Source organism: Astatotilapia calliptera, chromosome 5 (genome assembly GCF_964374335.1).
Source record: "Astatotilapia calliptera chromosome 5, fAstCal68.1, whole genome shotgun sequence".
In the NCBI taxonomy this organism is placed as follows: Eukaryota; Metazoa; Chordata; class Actinopteri; order Cichliformes; family Cichlidae; genus Astatotilapia; species Astatotilapia calliptera.
The window spans coordinates 15,425,746-15,450,027 of NC_137426.1; the positions used below are offsets into that span (position 1 = coordinate 15,425,746).

General features: G+C 40.1%; 1 protein-coding gene across 1 annotated transcript in view; it reads right to left on the reverse strand.

The window, feature by feature from the left end:
* Positions 1-24,282, reverse strand: part of LOC113022260 (receptor-type tyrosine-protein phosphatase gamma-like) — a 112,139-nt gene that overhangs the window by 79,560 nt on the left and 8,297 nt on the right. The window contains exon 2 of the mRNA XM_026167464.2: positions 5,335-5,430. Coding sequence (XP_026023249.2) covers positions 5,335-5,430 — 96 coding nt within the window. The remainder of the gene's footprint in view (positions 1-5,334; positions 5,431-24,282) is intronic.

Here is a 24,282-nt window from a genome sequence, read left to right on the forward strand (position 1 = left end):
ACTAGAACAATAAATCCACAAGAGACCAATCAAAAGCAAACTACTGCATATATTGGCCAAAAACATAAAACTTATGATGAAGGAAGCCAAAGAAACTAACAGAGATGATGTGAAAACCTGCAGAGATATAAAAAGGGGAAAAATGATGCATAGCTATGTTCCTGTGGGAGTCTTACAGTGAGTATGATATCATCCCTCTTATGAAAAATGCCTCCATGAACACTACACGAACACCCCCCCTCCCACACACACACACACACAGCATGCCTTAAATAACTTTTAATCAAATTTCAGGGTGCAGGTTTCGAGGCTACTTTTACTGAGGTTCATAATCCAAGCACACAGGAAGGTGATGTGTCATGTGCTTCACTCCTCAATGCACTAGACTAATATGTACAAAGTAAGGGGTTAGCACCCTCTTATGGAAAATACGAAGCAATAATGAATATTATTAAAAGCCAACTCACATCACTGTCACGTGTAGCCAGATTTTTTAGAGAAAAACAAAAACTGCGCAAAAGTCACTCGTCCTATTGATAACGCAGGCGAGTTTAAAGAAAAAAGATCTGATCATCAAAAATAAAAAAAATTTTCATCACTATGTTTTATTTTGGCCTGAGAAACATCATTTCACATTCTTGGAATGCCCTCGCTCCTAAAGTAATCACACTGGTGGCACAATGCTCCTCTATAGGTTACGTTCAGTACTCGTGTGTCTCGCTCACAGTGCTAGTCTATCTATGCAGTTGCTTCTAGCTTCAGGCTAGCCCGACTGTGTGCGTTTCTTTTTACACTCACTTGCACAGAGCAAATGCCTTTAATAACCATTTAGCTGCTAAGGCACGCTCCTCTGTCCTCCATTCACAGCCTTAGCCGCTAATTACCTTCCCCAAGTAATGACCATTTCTGTATTCCCTCAGTTCTTTCCTTTTATTTTTTTGTACAATCTGCCAGCTGTCTTGACTGGTAGGAACTGGTGGTCTACACGGACCTGAAATGAATGTCCAAAAATCAAATCGTGTCAGCCAGTTGCCTATCTTGATAATTTTTTTTTCCTTATTTGTTTTATTTTATTTTTTGGCCACCATCCCAACATAGAAAAACCCAGATACCCAATTACCGGCCCTTCTCTTGCCAACCATGAACAAACAGCATATCAAAATGAGACCTTAGCAAGATAGTTATAAAAAGAAGTATGTCAATGGTGCTGCAGGCTGTTTATTAACGATACCCAACATACTGTCAAAAAACAAAGCCCTAGAATTTAATTGACCAAAGACGCATGCCTGATGTTCTAATTAGAAAATAAGAAGGACCTCAGCATGAATATCAAGATTGTGTCCCACAGGAGTGTGGACTCAGGTGTGGTCAAAAGATGTTCCTGGCAAATAATTTATAAGTCTTTTAAATGGGAGGGGGGATGGCGGGAGAGGGATCAGACTAGCTGCATAGCCTAAAAGTAAGAAATCATTATCATCTCATTTATAACTGATATTAGCCATTTGCAAAGTGCCGTCATCAGTATTCACAGCAGCTGATAAGAGATGGGAGAAACACCTCAGTTATGTTATTGGGTTTTGACATTGTACAGTTTCCATCAGAGGGCAGTCTGCAACAAGTAATCCATAGCACTGAGATTGTTAGTAACGACTCAAACAACTACACATGACAAATGTTACTGAAATCTGTTATTGTGTCTCAACGAAAAAAAGAATATGAGCGATATATCAGCTTTATAAAATCATCAAATATTCACATTTGACTTAAAAATCCTATATCACTCGTGCTCCATGTACAAGGTTAAACAAACTGGCAACACAAACATTTCAGTTTTCATTCAAAAATACTTTAAATGTCACTGTGAATATAATTTACCCATTACCAGGCATTGCTAGCAGCAGCTAGCACTTGCTTCCCTGCAGGTTAACGTCCGTACAGGAAGAATGTGGTTACGCATCATTTGGGTCAACTGGTGATTTCACTTTAAACCCACGCAGCAGACACTTTTCATTTTCTACATCCAAGTACTGCAGCCATGTGTTGCTTAGCATGACTAATACATGTTTACATTTGGTCCTGAAGAAAACAAACAAACAATATCATTATTGGAAACAGCTTAAATGTTCTAAGGCTTTTCAGCTTTTTATTCATGTCTATCGCTGAACATTTAACCAGTGTAAAATTGATGTGTGACCCAAAACAAAAAGAAGCAAAAAACGGTTGCTCTCATCAGTATTTTGTCACTTCATTTGCTAAAAGGCAAATTTCAAATTCTGGTCGATGAATGCATGACAGGACAGAAATACCAATGAAGCGCAAGACACAGTTACAGTGTTTTACAAGAGTGGTGGACCATCTAAACTAAATCAATTATTACAACCACTAACATCATTGGAAAAAAAGAAACACACACTCTGACCTTTAGGGGAAAAGAGCAGAAGCACCACTTCATGCAGCAAATGCCATATATTTGGAGTGTGGCCATTACTGAAGGTACAAATTAAAGTCATGTCAGGTATTTGTGATGTACCGCCTCACTTAATCCTTGCTACAGGTGATTTTTCCACCAGGCTTACTGAGCCTACTGCCATTACACATTGGCACAAACACAAAATACTAAGTGGGCTAGGGCTGTGCCACATCATCTCGTCTATGATAATCCTGATATAAATGTATTGTTGCTATGGCGATGCCATGCATTCATGCCGCCTTGCACGCAACAATGAGACAAGCCCAGGCAAGTCTGACAGCAAGACCTTCTGATGACAATTTCGCACCTATAAAGGAAGCCACTTCAACAACCTCGCACAGAAACGCAGTCGTTTTTAAATTATGCACGAAAATTGTTTCCAGCATTAGTGGGAACAAAGTCGTTTCAGCGCTTGAAGCAGGGAAAAAAAAAAAAAAAAAAAAAAGGCAGCACACCGTCAAGCACGACCAGGCTATGAAGGAGAAGACACTAGCAGCTGGTGATGTGTGACCCAAAAGTAAACAAATGAGTCAACCAAGCAACACTTGCTGCACTCGCTAGTTGCATTCCATATGACAGGAGGAGCAAACGGTGGATGGAAATTACTGATGTGAAAAGCAAAGCTTTAAGCAGCGAAGCTCGGCCCAAGACAAAACATCACAGGTAGAAAATATTTCTCCGTTTTATTATGTGACAATACTATATAAGAGTTTAGTTTAACAATAAAGTAACTCAAGTGTTAAGTAGTCATGTTGTATTTGTACTTAAGATTTCCATGGAAAGCATCATTTAGGCTACTTTTGTGCTTACATGTGACTTGAGCTGTGTCACTGGATATAATGCTGTGTCACTGCCACCACACTAATGCTGCTGCTGGAACCTCTTTTCACTAGATTCACACTTCAAACTAGGAAGTGTGTCAAAAGATGGAAAATGCCCTGTATTTGCCTACATTTAAAAAAGCTGCTGCATGTAAGCTGCGAGCAATAAGTCTAATTCTTTATTCCTTTCTTAATCAGAAGTATCACGATATAATTTTGAGGCTATAATGCCCACCGCTAAAGCAGACCAATGCCAAAAACACTGTATATGGCATAATGTTGCATCATTATCTAATTAAAGAACCAAAGTTGTTTATATGATCACAGTTAAAATGTGATCAGGGCTTCCGTTTTTGTAGGCTGCACAGAAAACAATGGCATCTCTGAAGTGACCAGAACTCCTAAAACAGGCACCACACACCTTGTGGCGAAAGAGCAATCACGCTTGGATAGTCAAAGCAGGCATTCTTTTCACTGCCTTTACTCGACAACTGGGAGAGACGAGGGTCACAATCAGGAGTGACATGAATACCAAACAAACTTGACTCCAAAGTAGCCACAGTTTGTTTTTGTTTTTTGTGTTTTTATTTGCACAATTTTCTTGCCTAAAACCACAAGAGTCTAGGTTCACAACTGGAGCGCCGAGGACAAAATATTCCATCAGTATATTCATTTTCAGAGCCACGATGCACTCCGCCGGCAGAGGGGCCGAGTTAGTTATTTGCAAGGTGGTGTTTTTGGAACTTGGAACCTGTAAATACGATTTTACCGAGTGCTCCTCCCTTCCTGAGCTCTTCCAGTAAAGTGCCCTCCATCAAATCACATAACCCCTATTTCCCATCGGAGCTGCTTGATGGCCTACAGAGGGCTATGTTTGCGCCGGGGTGTGGACGTGTACAGCTGAATGAGAATGAATGCTTTGAAGGAACAAACTGGATATGCTTATCAATTCACCACCACAAAAACATCTTCTGCTCTGCATACAACTGTGCACACATTTTGCATCCGAGCCCAATAAACAGCAAATTTAAAGACTTTTACCATTACAAGCAGTGCCAAATGTTGCGTGCTATAAAAAGAAAACAAATACCAAGTGCTCAGCAGGTACTCAGATACATTAACTCATGGTCTTGTAAAGTGCTGCTGATGAGTCAAATAATGAGCCATGCCATTATAAATGCATAGAGCCCAGTGCTTTTATACTTTTTTCTCCCCTTACAGCAAATTTAGATACCAGAAAATGGGAAAAATTAAACTCTTAAAGCATTTAAATACAGCTTTAGCTTAGAAGTTGATAAAATATGCTTCTGATAGTTTAAAATATTATACCGTGACATACCGTTTTAAATATTTTGATACATTATTTGAGCTCAGCTTCTTTCCTTATTTACAGGTTTATAACTCTAAAAACTTTCCTCCAAGACTACCACCCAAAAAGATGTGATATGCAAATTTATACCCAACTGTGAGATTATTTACAAGCATAAGAGTGCGCAGAATGAATCATTCATTAAAGTATACATCAGACAGTTCACTGAGGGCTGCTATATTCATCCATCTTCCAAATGTGTTAAGGTAAACAGCTAAGAGATTGCAATACAGAGTAAGCAAGTCTTCTCAAAAACATTTATTTAGATTAAAAGCAAAGCACCAATAACGCGGTTAGGAATTAAACAATTACATTTTCATAGTACTGCTGACAGCATCCATCAGTCCTAATCTATACTTTTACAAATGAGATAGTTAACTCATTATTTCCCGTTATGAATCTGAACATAGACTCGCTCCACAATATGTCACTGCTGTTCACTCCAGAGTGCATTTGTTTAATTGCTCTTATTAAAAGCATACATCACAGGTATGCCATTATATGAATCATAAATGCTTTATTAAACCCATTTTGCTAAAGCGAGGAGGGGGTGGGGGGTGGGAGTTTGATGGCGAAACAGCAGGAAATAAAATGGAAAATGGTGGGTAAGGTAGAAAAGGTAAGCAATTTCCCCTCCTACTTAGGCTCCAGCCAGAGCATAAATGAGAGTTCACCTGAATAGGACCAGTAGGGGTCCTCAACTGTCCTCCTCTCCCTCATTACGCCTGTGCCTCCATAATGGTTGCCTCCAGTGTGGTGACCCGACGCGACTGTGGGAGGGAGAGATACAGGTCAGAAAACTCAACAGGGAAAAGAAACATTTCCTTTGCAATGCAAACACATACTATGACAAAGCTCCTGTCCCTGCAGCAATTCAGTCTGGATTTTTACTAGTTCACAAACTACTGAAAGGATTTCACGCATAATCAGCCGAACACAGATAATTGCAATAAAATCTCCTGGTTTTCTATTTGAATACGATTTGATGGATATTAATCAGAAGGCTTGGCAGTCGATGTTAGCCAATCAAAGATGTATTCATATCTGCGTATCTTGCATTTTTGTGTGTGTGCAGCAATATTACTAAAATGATAAAAACCACATCGTTTTCTTTTTCCTCACATAAATTGTTGGAGGGACACATAGAGCACAAAGAACACAATTAATAAACCGGCAGAGCAAAGCCAGTATTCCCCCATGCATGAGATTTACTTGGCCACCCAAGAATATTACATGCCACCAAAATATAAGTGGCCTGTCATTTTAGCATTTCTCCATTTTTTTCTTTGACAGAACTGGAATAATGTGCTCTTATTTGTGCACTAAATTTTCACACTGTCCATCCCTGGCTTTTCTAGTCTTGTGGTCCCCTGTCAGCAGGCTGACCAATCATCGCCGTGGCAGTCCTTGACATAACTCAGCTACCTCGCCAAAGAAGTGTTGCATGCAGACGGACTCCAGCTCCACTGTTTTAGACCACAGCCGGAGAAGGTAGTCCTGTTTCTCCTCTGCTGTGTGCTGGAGGGTCACTAACCAGAACTGGATTAATCCAAGCTCACAAAGGCTCCAGAGCAGAACAAGGACTACCATGGTTAGATGAAGTACATAGTAATGCAGTGGGGACTCTGTACATGTGATAAGAACCTCGCTGAAGAGGCAGACACACACGCACTGGCACACACACACACACACACACACTGAAAATACTGTTTTACTTTGTGTTTTTGCCTGAGATATCTAAAAACCTTTTTCGATCACTGTTGATACACACATCAGGTCAGACTGCCTTGAATGTGTGTTTCAGAGTGCAGCTACTCTAATCGTTTGAGTTTGGTAATGATCACCATCACCAAGTTTACCCTACAACCCACTCTGGTGCCTCCTACACTCTTGCAGTTATCATTAATCACACCCTTTACAGTAGCAGTTGGTCTAGAAAAGAAACAGTCTAATTAGGCTGGACTGTCATTATGCTAACAACATATGCATGGATCTAACAGTATCACAGCAGCTTTTGAGCTAAGCTCCAGTAATGTTCAGACTGCCACATTGCTAGGAGTGCAGGCAATTGGTCCCATGTCTTTCAGGCCACAACTGTCTTTCACTTGTGGAAAATTACCAGCAAGAAATCAAAAACACTCAAAACACAATGGTACAACAACGTTAGGGGGACAGATTGTTCTTAAGCATATCTGCTCCCTAAAGCATGAAACCCCAAACTACAACAACCAAACTCATTGGGGAAAAGAAATGCTCCAAAACAGATGCAGCCGGAGGGCTAGGATGGAGGGAAAAAGATTGTCTAGTTGAAGTTATTGTGGGATGAGCACACCTAAAAATAAGAATGTTTTGTGTTGCTTTAAGGATTCAAAACCCGCTGTAGGTTTCAAAAGGTGGAGACGTGGTAATTCTGGTTCGCTGTTGCTTCAAAGATGCAAGAAAGTGGGTGAGCAGATCGTTTCTGTGTAGGAACAGCAGGGCGAACTAAAAACAAAACCAGAGACGACAATCTGCTCGACTGAAAATGGAAGAAGCCACTGTTACTTCTTTCAACATACTTTCTGAATCCACTGAGATTATCCATGTTGTATTAGTTTTTGTACAACTGGTTGGTATGTTGAGTATTGTGTTCTCACCACTTTACATTCAATTGGACACAACAGCCGTTAATATCACTTTTCAAATGCAAAAAAAAAAAAAAAAAATCTATTCATGTGGGTTCAATCATCACTTCATTCTCACACAACACTTACTAAAGAGTAAAAAAACAAAACAAAAAACATTTAGCACTTAGATCACAACTTAAAGTGGGCATCATTTGCTCACTTGTACATCCCTAGTCTCGTTTGGTCTGGGATTTTATTTGATTGTTAGGCAGTGATAAAATGACAATGTTTGGATAAAGCTTTTTCTTTTGGATGAAATCATAAATGCTACAAATGAGTAATTTTAGCCTATTCATAGGCTGCTGCTAGGTAACATGATGACATCATAACATAATAGGGACAGGAACCTTCAGGGGCCTAAGCTGTACCTGAGCGCAAGGTCTGACTGTGTTCACAGATACTATAACAGACCATCAGACAGCATTTGTGAAAGGTTTTTTGTTTTGTCTTGGTTTTTAAGCAGACACTTTTCCCCTCAAACAGTGCTTTGTTGAAGCACCTCTTCAACAATTTTAGTTTCAGCCTCTCTAAGGTCTCTCTCTCATGAAAAACCTGGTGGTGGGGGAGGCTGGGGACAGTGCCACTCTAGCCCCACCCCTGAACCCTGCCTAAAGGGTGTTTTTTGACCATAAAGTCCATCTCCCAAGAGCGACTCCCGGTCCCCACCGGCATGCCTACACCACAGGATCTCTGCGGCTGCATGCAGGAGTGAAGAGAAGCCCAGAGGCAACAGACTCACTTGCCTCAGGGGGCCTGTAGAGCAGCAACAGGAAGGGAGATGAAGAGCAAAAGCCGACAGCCAAATGTCACGTGCCGTTGAAAGCGGCTGGTTGAGAGACCCTGACCGATTTGGAGACAAGGGCGGCTGGAGGTTATCATTAATAATCCTTTCACAGGTTGAACTGCAGAAATCCTATGACTTTTAATTCTTCTGTATGGATCTTGTTGACCAAGTGACTCTCCCCCCAAAAAGTCAACTTGGCTGGAGCTGAACAAAACAGGTTGGGCTTTCAGGGAGCGGCAGAAGTGCACCACTGTAAAGAAAAGCACTTGCTTTCCAACACAAGAAATTATCTTGTTATTACAATAATCGTAAATTAAGTGAAAATTCCATGAATCGCTCAGCCGTATAAGAGCTAGTGCAAAGGAAGAACCCAGATATTTCAACACAGATCTGGATTACACAACTGGCCTTGTTGGCAACTGTGCTCTTTTAGCTGGTCCATGTGTGCCACGCCAGTGAATGCAAAAACGAAAAGCTGGTTATAATAAAGCAAGAAGTCAAAGACAAGAAAACATAGCAACCCACACCCAGTATTTGTTTATTGGTTTAAATAAAAATCAGTCTGAAATGACACAATTTCTGACTGTCCACTACCATTACACTTCAGACAAAGCTCTGGCCTGTGGGCATGGTATGCGATCAAAGCCAATTGTAACATAAGCCATGAGCCACGCAACATGCCAACAGTTAGAATTTTTCTTTTGTTGAGGGGACATTACCATCAAAAATAAAAAATAATCCACTGTGTCTTCAGTTCCTCAGATGCTGAGAGTGCACTAAGACTCAATTGCATTTGCTACTGAAGCCAACAAAGAACATTTGGCGTGCTCTGCTCGTGGCAGAGACGTTTTAGAGTTAGCAGAAGCGGCTCTGGCAAGTAAATAAAGGGGCAGCCTATAAGGCAGCTGCTAATCCTTTGAGGTTGAGCCAAACTAGCCGCAAGGTGGGCATTATGCAAATGTGTAACATAGTGACTTAGATAGGTCTCAAAAACAAAATAATATGGACACTTTAAAAACTCTGTGCATTAGCTGCCTAGCATTATTTACCAAAAGACTGAGAAACAGATCATATTTGTTTTAATGAATTTTCTCACAAAAATCACAACAAAAATAAAGCTTTAATGTCTCAATTTGCAACACAAATGTGACAGGATTTCCCGGCTCTTACTGTATTAAAAGACGCAACACTGCATCAGGATGTCGTAACAATAGCTATTTAATATCACACTTGTTAGTGTTCTCATGAGGTTAAAGGAAACTTTGAAACAATAGCAGAACTCCCCGGAGTCCTGAAGCCGAACCACATTTAGACAGTGAGTTGTAGTTGGCTTGATCAGCATCGCCGCTCATCGAATGAACACACACACACACACACACACACACACACACACACACACACACACACACACACACACACACGATACGCACACACCCCTCCAGCCACTTAAGACAACCGGAGCTCTTACTAATAGTTGCATCATTACCGAGGATTAATTAAACTAAGCACAACTTCAAGCCAAATCTTTTCTTGCACTTAAAGCCAGTGCATTACTGTCTCCAAAATTGGTTTCCACTAAGGCGTGAGCTACATACACACCATTTTCCAAATCAAATTCATTGCTTGGAGGGAGGTCACAGAGGCTACATAAGGAAAGGCATAAACAGCTTCTTTGTCTTTGTCAGATGTAGCGATTTACCACGGGGAGTCACGGGTTAATAACAAGTGTGAAACAGAGAGGCAGGGAGTCTGTGAGACTTGGAGCATATTTGAAGGCAGGTTGTGAAACAGGAGGGCTGCACCGTCTTTGATCAGAGAGCATAGGAGACAGCACCATGTCAACAGTTTACACACATCCATGTCAGCCGTCCCCTGTGGGCAAAGGATTAAAGCCACAGCATCTCTGATAGAGCAGAGCAGACAACACAGTCGGTGCTGGGCCTGAAGGAGACTGAGGAGAACCGTGCTGCAATTAAACAACATACTTAAATGCGGAAAGCACATGTGGAACACAGGTAGTCAAATAAGATATTTTATACCATATATTTTTGGCCTGCATCGCCCCACCGTGTGGAATCTCACAAAATAAAGGCTTCCAAACAACTACATAACAACAGTACACTGTGTAGCCTACAGAAACATTTTTCCCCCCTTTTTCATCGCCCCGAGGGCAGTTAAATCATCTGCACCACCATTAAGCCCTACTATTTGTTCCATAATATCACACTCAACAACAAGCCAAGAACCCCTGAGAGCTCTTGAAAAACAGGAGCCTAACAACAACCACAGGAGCATTTAACTTGCATTAGTCATTGGGGACAGAGATAAAAATTCAATCTCATCACCAGCATTAGTATCAGGTATGTGAAGGATAGTCGGGCTAGCACATCTATGTCACCAAGAGGATTATTTGAGGATGGATTAAGCTATCAAATACATCCTGAGTTGCAATGTCTGTGTAATTTGGATAAACCGTGACAGAGCGCTGGTGTGTTTAATGAGGTAAATTCTATCATCTATGACTGAAATGCACAGTGAAACTATCTCAGTTTATTACTGTAAATTGCTTAATGCAGTCAATTAATAAACTGACAAATTCTCTGCACAGATAGTTTTTGTCCTTTGCCTGTTATCGAGGCAATTACACAGACTCGTATGGAGAACCAAAAGTGCCAAAATAAAATATTAATCTTTTTTTTTTTAAATCATTAATTTTCTCATATTAATTAAAATATCAGTGCATTAAAAACATGTTGAATTGTTTCACTATTTAATAAATTATTTCATGGTTCCTGTACAACATGAAATAATTTCAACTGTCACTGCAGCTCATCAGCAGACCCAGAAGACTATATAGCAAGTAAAGACAGACCATTCCCCGATAACGGTCTGATACAGTGGGTATCCCAGTGGTATAGACAAGTTTGAAATACTACTGTTTGTGTCATCAAATATACTTGGGATCTTTTTTTAAGGTCAGAATCTAGTGGCTTAATCTTTAAATATCTAAGCCTTTATTCAAAAGTGCTGCGTTTTCAAAGGTATCAGGTCTCATCAGCCTAACAGCCAGCTCGCCTCTCAGCTGACCAGGTGGTCAGACCTCATGATACCCACCAAGAAAAGCCTCCTCCTGGCACACTGTTTTCACAACCCAAACACTCACTCAGCTCTCAGTGGAGGGTGAACACGGGATATAATTCACTTCACCGGGGAATTATGCTTTCTGTGTCCGTGAGGGGCCATTCAGGTGCTGGTGTCATAAATTACATCATTAGACAGTTAGCGCGAGGGTCCGTGTGCCGGCCTGTTTTATGTGATCGCGCAGACTAATCTGCGGATAATTGACTTTACAGTGCAGCAATTATGCGCGATCCTCAGGCGGCACTGTTGCTGCAGATGTTGGACTATAATCGGAATGACTACTCGGCCTTCAGGTCTCCAGCCACAACAGAGTATAATCTAGGCTTTCAGATGACATCTAACAGGTGATGTATGGATTATTGCAGTGTTTTATTTATTCCACAATAATTACATTTGGCCGAGTTAATCATAATGTTTCTCCAGAGTGCTCTCAGTACATTATTTCATTAAGTTCAGATGTGTTATATTTGTTTATAACTGTTTACTTTCAATTAAAAAGTGAGAGTAAACATATTTTAAATACAAGGAGGAAAGAGTATTTTTCACCAGGAGCACAAACATCCGGACCAGGATGTTAACGCTGCATGTGGATATTCTGATGACAAGCCTGCTCCATAAATAATTATATTATCTCTTTTTATTATTTATTCAACTGTATTCTAAACACCAGCTGTCTGTTAAAGGTTTTTCTACTAGAGGTAAAATGAATAAATTGTTCTTTGTTTTTTTCTTCAATGAGCATTGAGTTATGTAAAAAAAAAAAAAAAAGTTTTTAATGAATCTGCTGTTGATTAATCAGAAACACTGAATTTAACATACCAGTGTACTCCAGTCCAGTGTTTGACCTTTCAAAATAATTTCATATTAACCGGCCATTTATAGTTGAGCATTTTGCTAAAAGCTTTACAAAAACGTATATACATTTTAAAAGAACACAGGTAATTAGATCTCTTATGTGCCATTTTCACTGTAAAAATTAGTCAATAGTAAAAGAGGCAGTAAACTATGCAGTGAAGCCACGCTGATGTTATAAAAGGATGCTGCTGTGTTACTGTGAGCCGTCCTCAAATCTGGACCCCTGAGAGTGGTTGTCAAGTAGAAACTAGAAAGTATGCAAATACAAACTCTGTACTTGATATTGAGAAACTTAAATTAACTAAAAGGCATAGTGTCCACTTGATTCCCCGGCAAAGTCCCCTAACTTTGATAGCTGACCCATGAAATAGATTCATGAAGCAATGCAGCACAGCAGGCATAACATATATTTTTAAATATTGGAAATTCTTAATTTATGTAATTATTATTAGTATTACTTAAAAAAATGTTTTTATTAAAAATAAAATATCAATATTTTAATTGGTCAATGGTTCATTAAGCAATTTTATTTAATTAACAGCATATTTAATTATGAAATTATTTAATTTTGAGACTCTTAGCTATCCATAACAGAAAACCCTGCCAGATGATATTTAAAAACAAAATCCACACAAACCCAAGTCATGCAGTTTCATTTAGTGCTCAAAAAAAAAAAAAAAAAAAAAGGAGGATAATGCTTCATAATCTAAAAATGGATTTCCAGAAATAGACGACCAGGCCCGTTTTTCATGATGTGTTTTGGTTTCATCTAACGTAAAAATAAAGATCAAATGTACTTGTACTAGTACATGGAGAGCCTTCGGGTAGTCTATCATTTGTTTCGAACCTCAGTGGCAGCGTTTGGCTTTAAAATATAAACCTGTCAATATTCTATATTTTAGCCATTAAAGGCAAATCCCATAAAAACACCAAACCCTCTAAAGCACCGACTCTGTATGTTAGCATTTCAGGCTTTACCTGCTGAGAACAAACCAATTACACAAAACACCTCAAGTTTTTCAGCAAACTTGAGTCATTAACAGGAGGAAACAGCATATTAGTCCAGAGCTATTTTCAGTCACAGATTTTGTTCGCTAATATTTACTCCAGCAGGACAGTGTATGCGGGTCTGACGTAAAATAAACTGCCCGTGTTCGTGGTAATAATGAGAATAAGTCACGAAACAACAACAGTGTGGCTTATTGATGTATTTTTAATTAGTTTTGACAAAACTATGCTGCAATATGCAACATCATGCTTTGAAAGCTGAGACTATATTTGCTAGTAGGATCAATTTAACACTGGCCTCTCCATGGGATTTCTTGAACATAAGAGAAACAAATGATCAGTCTTCAAGGGCTGCAGCGATTTAAGCACTCTCTTACCAACAACTTAACCTTAAAGGGACAGTTCATAACAAAAATTTAATTTACTTAATTTTCCCTGTAGCCTACGGTGCCATATATCCTGCTAAATCCTTTTACATCGAACAGTTTGGGAGCAGGTTATCAGGTGATGGGAAGAAAACAGCACTAGCTCGGTAGATTGTTTGAGTAACCAGGTCATTATTTCTGGAAAGCGATTGCTGCTGAGTTTTTACTGCTCCGAGCATCACGAGGCATTTAGTTCCTTTATATTCAAGAGAAATAATCTCTGCAGCTGATCTCTCCGAAGCTGGGGAACTTGCATTGTCACAATCTAAATGGATAACTAGCATCACAGGCTAGGGGGGAAAGATATGCATTTTATTATGGGGAGAATTGTTGCTTTAAAAACTGAGAAAGGCTTGTTCCAATCCCTGTAGCATCCCCGATGTTACCCTACCCTAATATGCCTGTTTATTTCAACTTAATTATCAAAGGAAAAACAACTTGGCTCACTTGCACCATTTCATTAACATAGTGTGTGTCTGCCTCACCATTTCACCAGGAGCTTTTTAAAGAAGGAAAGAAAAAGAAAAAGAGAGAGCGATAAGAAAAACACCTTTTGGCAACAATAACATCCCAGAAAAGTGCGCACTTTGAGCAAGGTATTTTGCATCACCGTCATAGCCCCTAATGGATGCGCCGATGTGTTTGAATGAAGTGGATACTGTCCAACGAGTGCGTCAGCACTGATCCATTTTTCATATTCTCCTCCACATTTGTCCTGCTTTAGATTCACACAGCGACATACAGACATTTTGACAGTAGTTGTTGTGGGAGAGGGAAGCTTCACTTCACCCGCCCCCATTTTCTCAGCCATCCCCCTAATTAGAGGGAGAGAGAATGCATATAATTAAATGTACTAATTAGACAAACTACAGCCTAAACAACTTTTACATTATTCTGCCTGAATTCAGACTCACGAGAAGCGAGCTGCGTTTTTACAGGCATCATGAGTGTCTAAAAGGCTAGACTCGCGCATGCAAAATCTCTATCTATATAAAAGGGAAATGTGTATTCTGAAGGAGACAGCTGCTGTCAAATGGAAGGACATCTGCTTCACTTTCTGTTTAACGGATATCTTTTCGCCAAACACACGTACATTTCAAATGGCTCTTTTTTTATTTGATATGCCAAGTACCTCAGTCTATCCGCAGCGCACGGTGCATAGTTCCACATCAAGCCACAGTGGTAAAAACAAGGTCGGCAATCTGACTGTGAAGCAGAGAAAAATAAGTGGAGTTTGATCTTGTGAGATCATGTGTTTCTCATTCCTCGGGAAGCGGTCACACCAAGACCTCGGGAACACGAGAACTGCCAAGATCAGCCAAAGATATGGCGCACGGGGAGCCAGGCCTTAGGGCTAAGACATCAAACTCAGAAATAATAAAACAACAAATATAATCCCAATGCAGATATTTAGAGCTACACAGCTAAAAGCAAATGAGCAGCTTCAGCAACAAGGACACCGACATCCTTGGGCAAGAGAAATGTAGTTGTAGTACAGTAAAATTAAGCCCATTAGTCTGGTGCTAAAATTGTTCCGCGACTGAAATTTCCAAAATTTCCCTTGACACCTCTTTTTTTTTAATGCATATTAGCATATCTGTTAACATGTCCAGATCCATCTAGCTTCGTGTTCATCATGTTAATTGACAGGAAGTGCAGCCGCACATTCAGTACATGGCTGTTTTGTCAATGCCACACAGAGTGCTGAAAGCCTAAAACGCGGCTCCACGCCGAGTTGGAGAGACGGGCAGAGATGGTGAAGAGACAAAAACTCGCAGCTCGCACGAGTATACGAATGCTATCAAAACACACACGACGGTGAGCATTGTGTGCATTATGGACCGCCTCCCAAACAGAAAACATTTTTTGTTTGTGTTTCATTAGGAAACCTGTACAACAAAGCAAGCTGAATAGGAGGAAGGGCAAAGGAGGCCTACTCGACTTTCTCATTATGCCACACTTGCTCTGCAGTCTTGTCTGTAAACTTCTCGGGCGAAAACTGGGTAAGGCCATCTCATTATAATCAAATCCAAACGTGTCACCCAGCCTCCCCGCTCGCAGTTTATGCGCATGCATTCCTAGCAGTTTTTCGCCAATTAGAAAGATATACTGTGAACATCTGTGTCACTTGCGTTTTAATATTATATAAGTTAGAGGTGATGAGGCCTGAGCAGTGCAGTGTGTCATGTGTTAAACCTTTTACCACAAGAAATAAGTGAGAAACGCAGTACATCAAATGTCAGACTTTGATAACGCATGTGGGCGAAAAGGTCTAGATGAAAGTCTCCAGTGTATTTAGGCTTCCTTGAAAATGGAAAAAAAAAAGGGGGAAAAAAGAACAAAGTACACATCCTGACATTTATTCTCTACTCATTAGATGCCGGTAAAGAATAGAACTGTTCTATTGTCTGACCAAAGCCGGCTCTTGCGAATTAAAATTGGACGGCTTCCTGTGGGGGATTCGGTGTTTAACATTGCCACTTACAACCAGGCTGAATCTACAAGGCAAATCTATAGGGCAAAGCTAGTACAGTGAATTAAGTGCATTAAGAAGCCAGAGTGTTCACTGATTGAGTGCATCAGGGCTTCTGATGAAAACCATTAACAAGATTAAAACAAATTCAGGCCTGCGACCTTTACTAGACCAGCTATAGCTTGTTCCTTTCACGGACTACAATAAAGCATCCTCAAATGTGCCTCCACACACAGTGGCAGGACTGGACATAACAGCTCTGACAGTGTCAAGAAAATTTACTGTGTAAAGTGAGTTTTCAATTTTCAATATGTGGCAATTGGATCACTTAAGTGCCAAGAGCTTATGAGGTCATTCCTCAGGACACAGTGTGCAGCCCTGCATGAATTGTCTAGTTATTGATTCTGAAATAAATTCAGCTGCCTCTGGTGGATGCATTACACTCCTCGCACATTACTGGTGTTCCTGAATGGTGATGCTTGATTACTGGTAATATAAATGGGTCCATCTAGGAGCATGACACCGACACCACCAGGCCAGATATTTGATCGCAGTGACTGTAGGACAACCTAGCATGAAAATGTATGTTGGCATAGCTTCACGAGGATGATTTAAAGACAAGCATCTACAAAACAATTGTCAATTTGAAAAATATTGCCCGAAATTCATTAAATAGTTTGGAACTAAATCAAATACCTGTAGAAATATGCCTAGCACCGATGAAAAATACCCAACCTTCGAGTTGCTAGCCAAATGACTCAATGTTAACCATAAATAATAGCAACTGCATAGGGCCTTGCATCACTTCCAAACAGACTTTGTATGCCTGCCTGGGGCCATACAAGCAGTCAGACCTCCTCCTTCCCCCTTTAAATGCTTTTTGATGTTGGGCTCTAATCAATACTTGGAAGGCTGAATTTAGAAACGATAAATAAAACCATGAAGTGCAATGCACTTGATACATCTCCAACGCTCTCTCCAGTAGCCTCGCTAGTATGCAGTGTCGACTATTTGCAGTTCATTAGGTTTTTACCCCACCCTGCATGCGGTGTACAACAACCATCGTGCACTTCCTCAAATATTCAGTGTATCAGTCTGCTGCTGCGCTACAATGTATTCTTTATATAGTAAAATAATCCTAATGAAAAACTTTGGTTTGCTACAGCAGGAAGTGTGCATTAGCCCATTCACTGACGAGTCCATGCAGCCATTGAACAGCATTTCCAATTACAAGTTTTCTTACTTAAACTTCCTGCATGATAGGGTCAGACTTGTCCCGTAGATTTCGTGATGCATGCTTTGGTCACATTCATCTAATGTCACTTTGTAATGCGCTAATTTCCAAGAAATAACATGCTTTAGAAAATTTAATTTTTCCCTCACATTGAGACGTCCTCAGTTCTCTGTTCCCATTGTTACCATTTAACTGCAAAACTGCAGTGCTTGTTTCCAGTAATTACAAACTGATTGATTTTGGCTTTGAAATTAAATTTTTTTAATTTCTAAGATAATTTCAGAAAAATAAAAATAAAAAGATACCCTTAGAACTACCTGTAGTTTTATTGGGAATGGCAATAAAGCTAATGAATTCTAAAGTGGCCCCTTACTGGCTCAGCATCCAAAGCAGTTTATTTTTTATCCGCGATCTTAAATCTTAAATTTAAAGCATAACGGGTCCAAACAATATATAAATGCTGATTAACTTGGGAGGTATTACACAGGAATCCGAGTGGCATGCTGCAATAGGGTGGCCGCTAATTAGCCAAAAGGGATTACAAGACTGTTAAAGCACCAGTCATCTATGCCAACATATCAATCATGACAAATGAGGACATCTGCTCATAACAGCTCCTCGACATTCACTCTTTTTTTTTGGCCTTGTTTTCATATACACCAGCTTGGTGATTTTGGTGCCTAATCATTGGCACTTTTCTGTTTATTCAATGTTAGTCTATCAAAAGACCGCCATAGACTTTTTACAGCAGACTCACTAAAACCAACATGGCACGGATGTAATCTACATGTAGAAAAAGCTATTTAAGGCTGATAAACAAGAGATTCAGAGCACAAAAGAGCAGGCAAAAACAAACAGCATTCAATTGAGAGGTACTTGGCTGTGACTCAAGGTAATGATTCTAATCAAACAGCATTAGAGCCAGCTCGCACAGGCATTTAGTTGCAGTTCTTATGACCGAATGATATGGTCCAGAAAGTGGCTGCATGTGCCAAATTCCAAGTTGACATCTTTAGATTATGTTAAGATATATTTCATCAGCATCCCTTAAGCACGAATGACAACCATCCCAGTATATTTATAAAGCTGGAAACTGGGCAGTGTTTGCCATCATCTCTCTAAATATTGTCATAATAATTTCCATCTATTGACAAATTTATGAAGCAACTAATTGCTGCTCCACCACCACTACACTGCTACCCTTCAAATATGGTGGTGGAGTTCAGCAAAATGGTGAGCCTTGCAAGTAGTAAGCTGAATACCCCCTAAGTGCCATCATGCTTATTGGAAAAAGTACTTTAGTCAGTCTATTCAGAGAATATTCACATGCTTAAATACATGATTAACCTTTTATCTCAAAGCGGCAACTTCCACTTTAACAAGAAGACACTCAGTAATGTTACTGGTACCATAAGGCCTATTCAAAGCATTTAATTCTAAACATTACAGCAACACAGATGATTGTCTTGAGATCTGAGAGGCTGAAGCAGCAGAGTGGTTGCTAGCTCCCACCTGCTTGACGCTGGCTGTTAAGCGTGGGGACAGATGATCTCTGCAATCCCTGAGTGATTAGTGGTTACCTTGGGATGGATCTGCTCTGCTTCAGTAAACACGTGTGTTGTTAGGCTTAGATTAGCTGTGACAATAACACGGAGCAGCTATCACACTTTCAGTTTATGCCGGTGTTTGACAGATAAGCGGACACACGAGAATTTGTGCGACAGTGCAGCTCAAACTATCCAGGGATCAAACAGAAGGACTTTTTTTTTTTCCTCCTTTTTTGGTTTTGATAAATGTTCGATAAATTCAGCTGTTTACTGTGTTGTCATAAAATTTCACTGTCTGGTGAATATGAGAGTTGTCTTTGTTGAGGAAGCATAAAACAATATCTTTCTGAAATATGGAAATGTCAAACGTAAAGGCCACGGTATTCAAATCCCTAGTTAATTAGGGTCCTACTACCAGGAGTGTTTGTGTTGAAGTACAGAAACATTTGCATTCCCCAAAGGGAAGCGTGTCAACAGGATCGATAGCGTAGACTCTAAACTCCTGGTCTGACTTAAAAAAGCCTCCAACTCAGCAGATCTTCTCCCCAGGAATCCCCTGAAATTAACCAACACCAAATTTTCCCCACTAGCAGCCTATGGTACTTATTTACAATATCCATTTTGTGAATGAGTGAAACATCCAAAAGCAGGCCATGAATAATGATATATTATGTACCTAAAAGTGGCTTAGGACCACCACAGTAGAAGATGGTTAAAAACCCAATTACCCTGAACCTTTTACCTGTTGGTTTCTGGCTGAAAAGAACATCGATCTCATTCTCAACCCAAAGGAAAGAGCCTTGGGACTCATCTGTTAAGGTGTTAACTTAAGGAGTTTAATCATCATTACAACAATGGCGATTGTCTGCCCAAAAAGATTTGGGTCAGATGAAAGCACAAGGGGCGCCGAGCCAGCTCAAACTCCTTAAACAAATAGGTTTCCGGGAGTCAACATTGTAAAAACGGGGCAAAATAAACAATACCAAAATTTTACGTCATAAATCAAGAATGCCCACAATTACGTGTAACAGTTTGTGTTGCCTCTAATGGCATCGTTTTCATTAAGTCATTTACTTATGGCTTTGATTTTTGTAGTCGTGGTGCTCCATAAAAGCAATCATGAAAATGAAGGCATATATAATATATATATATATGTGATGGCTATATAATACAATCAGACTAACGTGGCACCATGTCAAGCTTATGTTAATGTTCATTTGCTCTTCCATTCAAATAAAACACTTTCCCATCTCGTTGAAGGTCAAAGGCTGAATGATGCGTACAATTTCATACACAAGTCCTGCCGTGACCTAAATTTGAACTAGCAAAAAAAGAAAAGAAAAATGTCGCGCTGGCTTTCTATAGTTGCTCACGATAACAAGAATATAATTTATGTAAAGGTTAAAATGTAATTCATCACACACACACACACCTTGACTCTCATTCAACAAGCTTATTTTGCATTCTGCCAAGCACTCTGAGCTTGATAAAACATGCACCGCCTAATCCTATATCTTCAGTGATTGTCGCCATAATTCATGACAGGGAAAATGAGCCTCGTGGAGGAGATAGCCTACTTTTGAATTTGTTTTTTCCTCGCCTCAGAAAAAGACAATCTTGAATGTAACCCACATTTTAAAAAAATAATAATAAAAAAAAAAAAAGAGCAGAGAAACACACCAAGTGTGCACAAAGGAAATACATATGGTCTGTTGACACACAACACTAAGCAGCACAAAAAAAAAGCCCCATTGTTTCCATTCTCCACAGGGCAACACTGACAGACAGTTCAGCTGTAAGTAAAGCCGACACGGTATCACGTCGAGGCAAGATTTTTATTTTTTTTTTTTTAAAGGGGAAAGAGGACACGGCGACGGAAGGACACAGGACATTTATTGATATAGCCAAGTCCTCCAGTGCAGCAGTAGATGTCCTTCGGTGAGAGTGCGTTATTGCCTGGACATTAATCACTATTGTCATGAAGCACAGGAAATAAGTACACGAGTTTCCCCGGCAGCATTTTCCCCCCTTTCTTTTAAACCCGCCTGGTCCGTTCCAGTGCGCGTGTGTGTATGCGTGCATATGTGTATGCGCGTGCATCGTCGGGTGTTGCTAGGACAAATGAAATGATTTGGAGTGAAGTGGCCGTGAGTCATTCTAAATGATTAAAATGCTACTGTGACCAGCTCCGAGTATCTTGGCTGAAAGAGTGAGGGAAGTCAACCATACACGCACCAAGTAATGAAGTGATGACTGATTGCCTTGATTAACATAAGTTACACAAATAAACAGTTTAATCACCATTAATATCAAATTACAGTAATTATCTTATAAAATAAACACTCTTCCCAGAACGTTGAGCTCATATTGAAATTCTCCACTTCAATATTAATTCCTGCAATTTCAGGCAGGGCAATCTCACCCTCAATGTCAATGGAAGCCAGTGAGCTCAAATACACAAGGCCTTTCCGCTGTGTTTTTACACCAGATCAGTCTCTGCCAGACAGAAAATGTTGGGGGGGGGGAGATGCCTATATTTATAAGAAACAATTAAATTCATACTTAATGACGCTTCTCTTTTCTTATTAATTTTCCTCCGGTTTTTGTGGGAGGAGAAGGAACGCTGCAGTCACACTTCCAATTAAAGGAGTGGAAGTAATAAATAGAAGTAAAACAGTCACAAATTGTCTCCAGCCACATCAATTTTAAATGAGCTGCAAATGTGTCTTCAATACGCCTGTAAAACAAAAGGAAATCCCAAAGCAACTGACAACAATATTGGAAATGCAGTTGCTAAGAACAGAGTGCTCGATGATGCTCCATTTCTGAAACTTACATTAAGCACTACAGAGACATAAAAGAGCCGTGGCACAACTGCAAATCGATGAAGCTGTATCGAGTGGACAAGAGTTGGCCTTGGCACTCAGATCTACAGTCAGACACTTTATTAGGTACACCTTTCTAGAAACGGGTTGCACGCCCTTTTGCCTTCAGAACTGCCTCAATTCTTCATGGCACAGATTCAACGATGTGCTTGGAAACATTCCTCGGAGATTTTGGCCCACATTCATGTGATAGCATCACAGAGTTGCTGCACATTTGTCGGCTGCACATTCACGATGCAAATCTCCTGCTTCACCACATCCCAAAGGTGCTCTATTGGATTCGGATCTGGTGACTGTGGAGGCCATTAGAATACAGTGAACTCATTGTCATGTTCAAGAAACTAGTCTGAGACAATACCGGCTTTGTTACATGGCGTGCTAGAAGCAGCCATCACAAGATGGGCATAAAAGGATGGACATTGTCACCAATACAACTTAGGTAGGGCTGTGCTATTTAAATGATGCTCAGCTGGTACTAAAGTGGCCAAAGTGTGCCAGAAAAATATCCCTCACAGCACCAGAAGCTTGAACCGTTGATACAAATCCATAACGGTTCAGGTTTTTATGCTGTTTAGATTAAATTCTGACTCTACACATTTAAATGTTGCAGCACTAACAGACCTGTCAGACCCATTCCTCTATTCTTCACTGTTGTAACACATCCTTCCTGCCCTTAGCTGACCGGGACAGCACCCAGTGTGGTCTTCTGCTGGTGTAGCCCAACTACATCAAGATTCGATTTGCTGTGCATTCAGAGATGCTCTGCAGTGTGGCAATTCTCCTCTGAGTTTTAGCTAACTAACATCAAACAATGGTATACCAAGTCGTGACTAAAGGATTTCTTTTTCAAAAAACAGCAAATGTATATGGCACTTGTTAAACAGAGCAATGAAGACGGTGAACTAAAAACAGTGTTATTTAAAGGGTTAGTGAATTTGGTCCAGTTGAAATAATGATCTGCTACCTGGTGGCTATCATATTTATATTAGCCTGAGAAAAACACAGGATGAGGATTAATACAGTCTCAACGAAAGTACACGTGGATTCCTGATTGACAGAGACAATTAATGAAAGAATAAAATGAAAAATTCAGACAAGAAAACTAAGATGACCCCATTCACAACACAAGGTTAGTCATTAATACGATGCTGCATGGTTTGGATTACTTGCTATATAAAAGTTCTGATCCTAAGCTTAATGTCATCTTAATTTGGCGAGAGTTAGGGCTGGGCGATATGACCCAAAATTCATATCTCGATATTTTTTAGCTGGATGGCGATATAAGATATACATCTCGATATTTTTTTTAAGCCATAAAGTAAGAACAAAAAGAGAGTTCTTAGTCAAAGCTGTGTCCCAGATGTCACACAGGCACTTTTATTAACATACAGCACAGATGTACATGAAAAATTACTCAAAATTAAATTATGAGCATTCATTAAATAATCATGCTCCATAAATAAAAGAAAACAAGGTTGTTTTTGTGCTAAACAAAGAGCTCACAATTGTGCAGTCAAAATGTAAACTAAAAGACGCTGAGCGTAATAACAAAGACAGACAGATTTCACAGCTGCTCTGTTCCCAAGTTTTACTGTGTGACTGATAGCCTGGAGTTTGAAATCCGCTTCATAACCACGTCTCTTACAGGTGCCATTTATGGTCCTTATACACACACAATACGGTAATATTACGTTGATGCACAGTACGTATCACTCCGCGAAGCTCCTCGGTTGCCGTAATGCGCCGACAATCTATCAAGCGGTGCAGCTCCGTAGCTTACCAAAGTCGTACTCAAACATTTTTGACAGATTGCTGAGCGCCGTGTACCACATAAAATCGGTTCGCGGCCATCAAGCACAACCAGAATTCATACATAAGGCGCGCTATCAACTTTTGAGAGAATGAAAGGATTTTAGGGTTAGCGCTGTTAGCTCGTTAGCGCGGTTAGCTCGTTAGCATGTTTAGCTCGTTAGCACGTTGACGCCGTCCAGCCCCACGCATGGGGCGATGCGCAGTAACTCGTTAACGGAGATTTGCCGTGTCCGTCTTGTCGCTGCCTGCACGTGAAGCGATGGGGGAGGAGGGGGAGTTGTCTTCAGTGAAGGCGAGGCGGAGTAACGTTGCGTAGAGACAAAAGTGGACGAAAGAGAGGCAAACTTGCGGCTCCACAACTATAATTATAACGTAACATAGACTATATCGATATAAAGGATATTGTCACATCTTATATCTCGTATAAAATATATCGATATGTTTCAAAAACTCGATATATCGCCCAGCTCTAGCGAGAGTGATTCTTTCCTAAAGATTAAAAGGAAAACGTGTGCGCATGGGACACTGAGAGAACACAGGCTGTGGTGTACACCCTGTGTTTTTAAAAAAATTTAGCTTAAAGACATGCTGCGCATGAAGAGTGCTAATAAAAAGCTGTAGAGGCTGAGAATGACAACTGAGTAGTTTTAGAGGGCTCGTGTCTACTCAAAACACAAGAGACAAAGCACTGCAGCACACTTTAAAAAAAAAAATCCAACATTAAAAAGCCTCCTCCAACTCAGAAGCAGCTTGGACCCAGAAACGAGGTCAATAAGTCATCACTTAATGAGC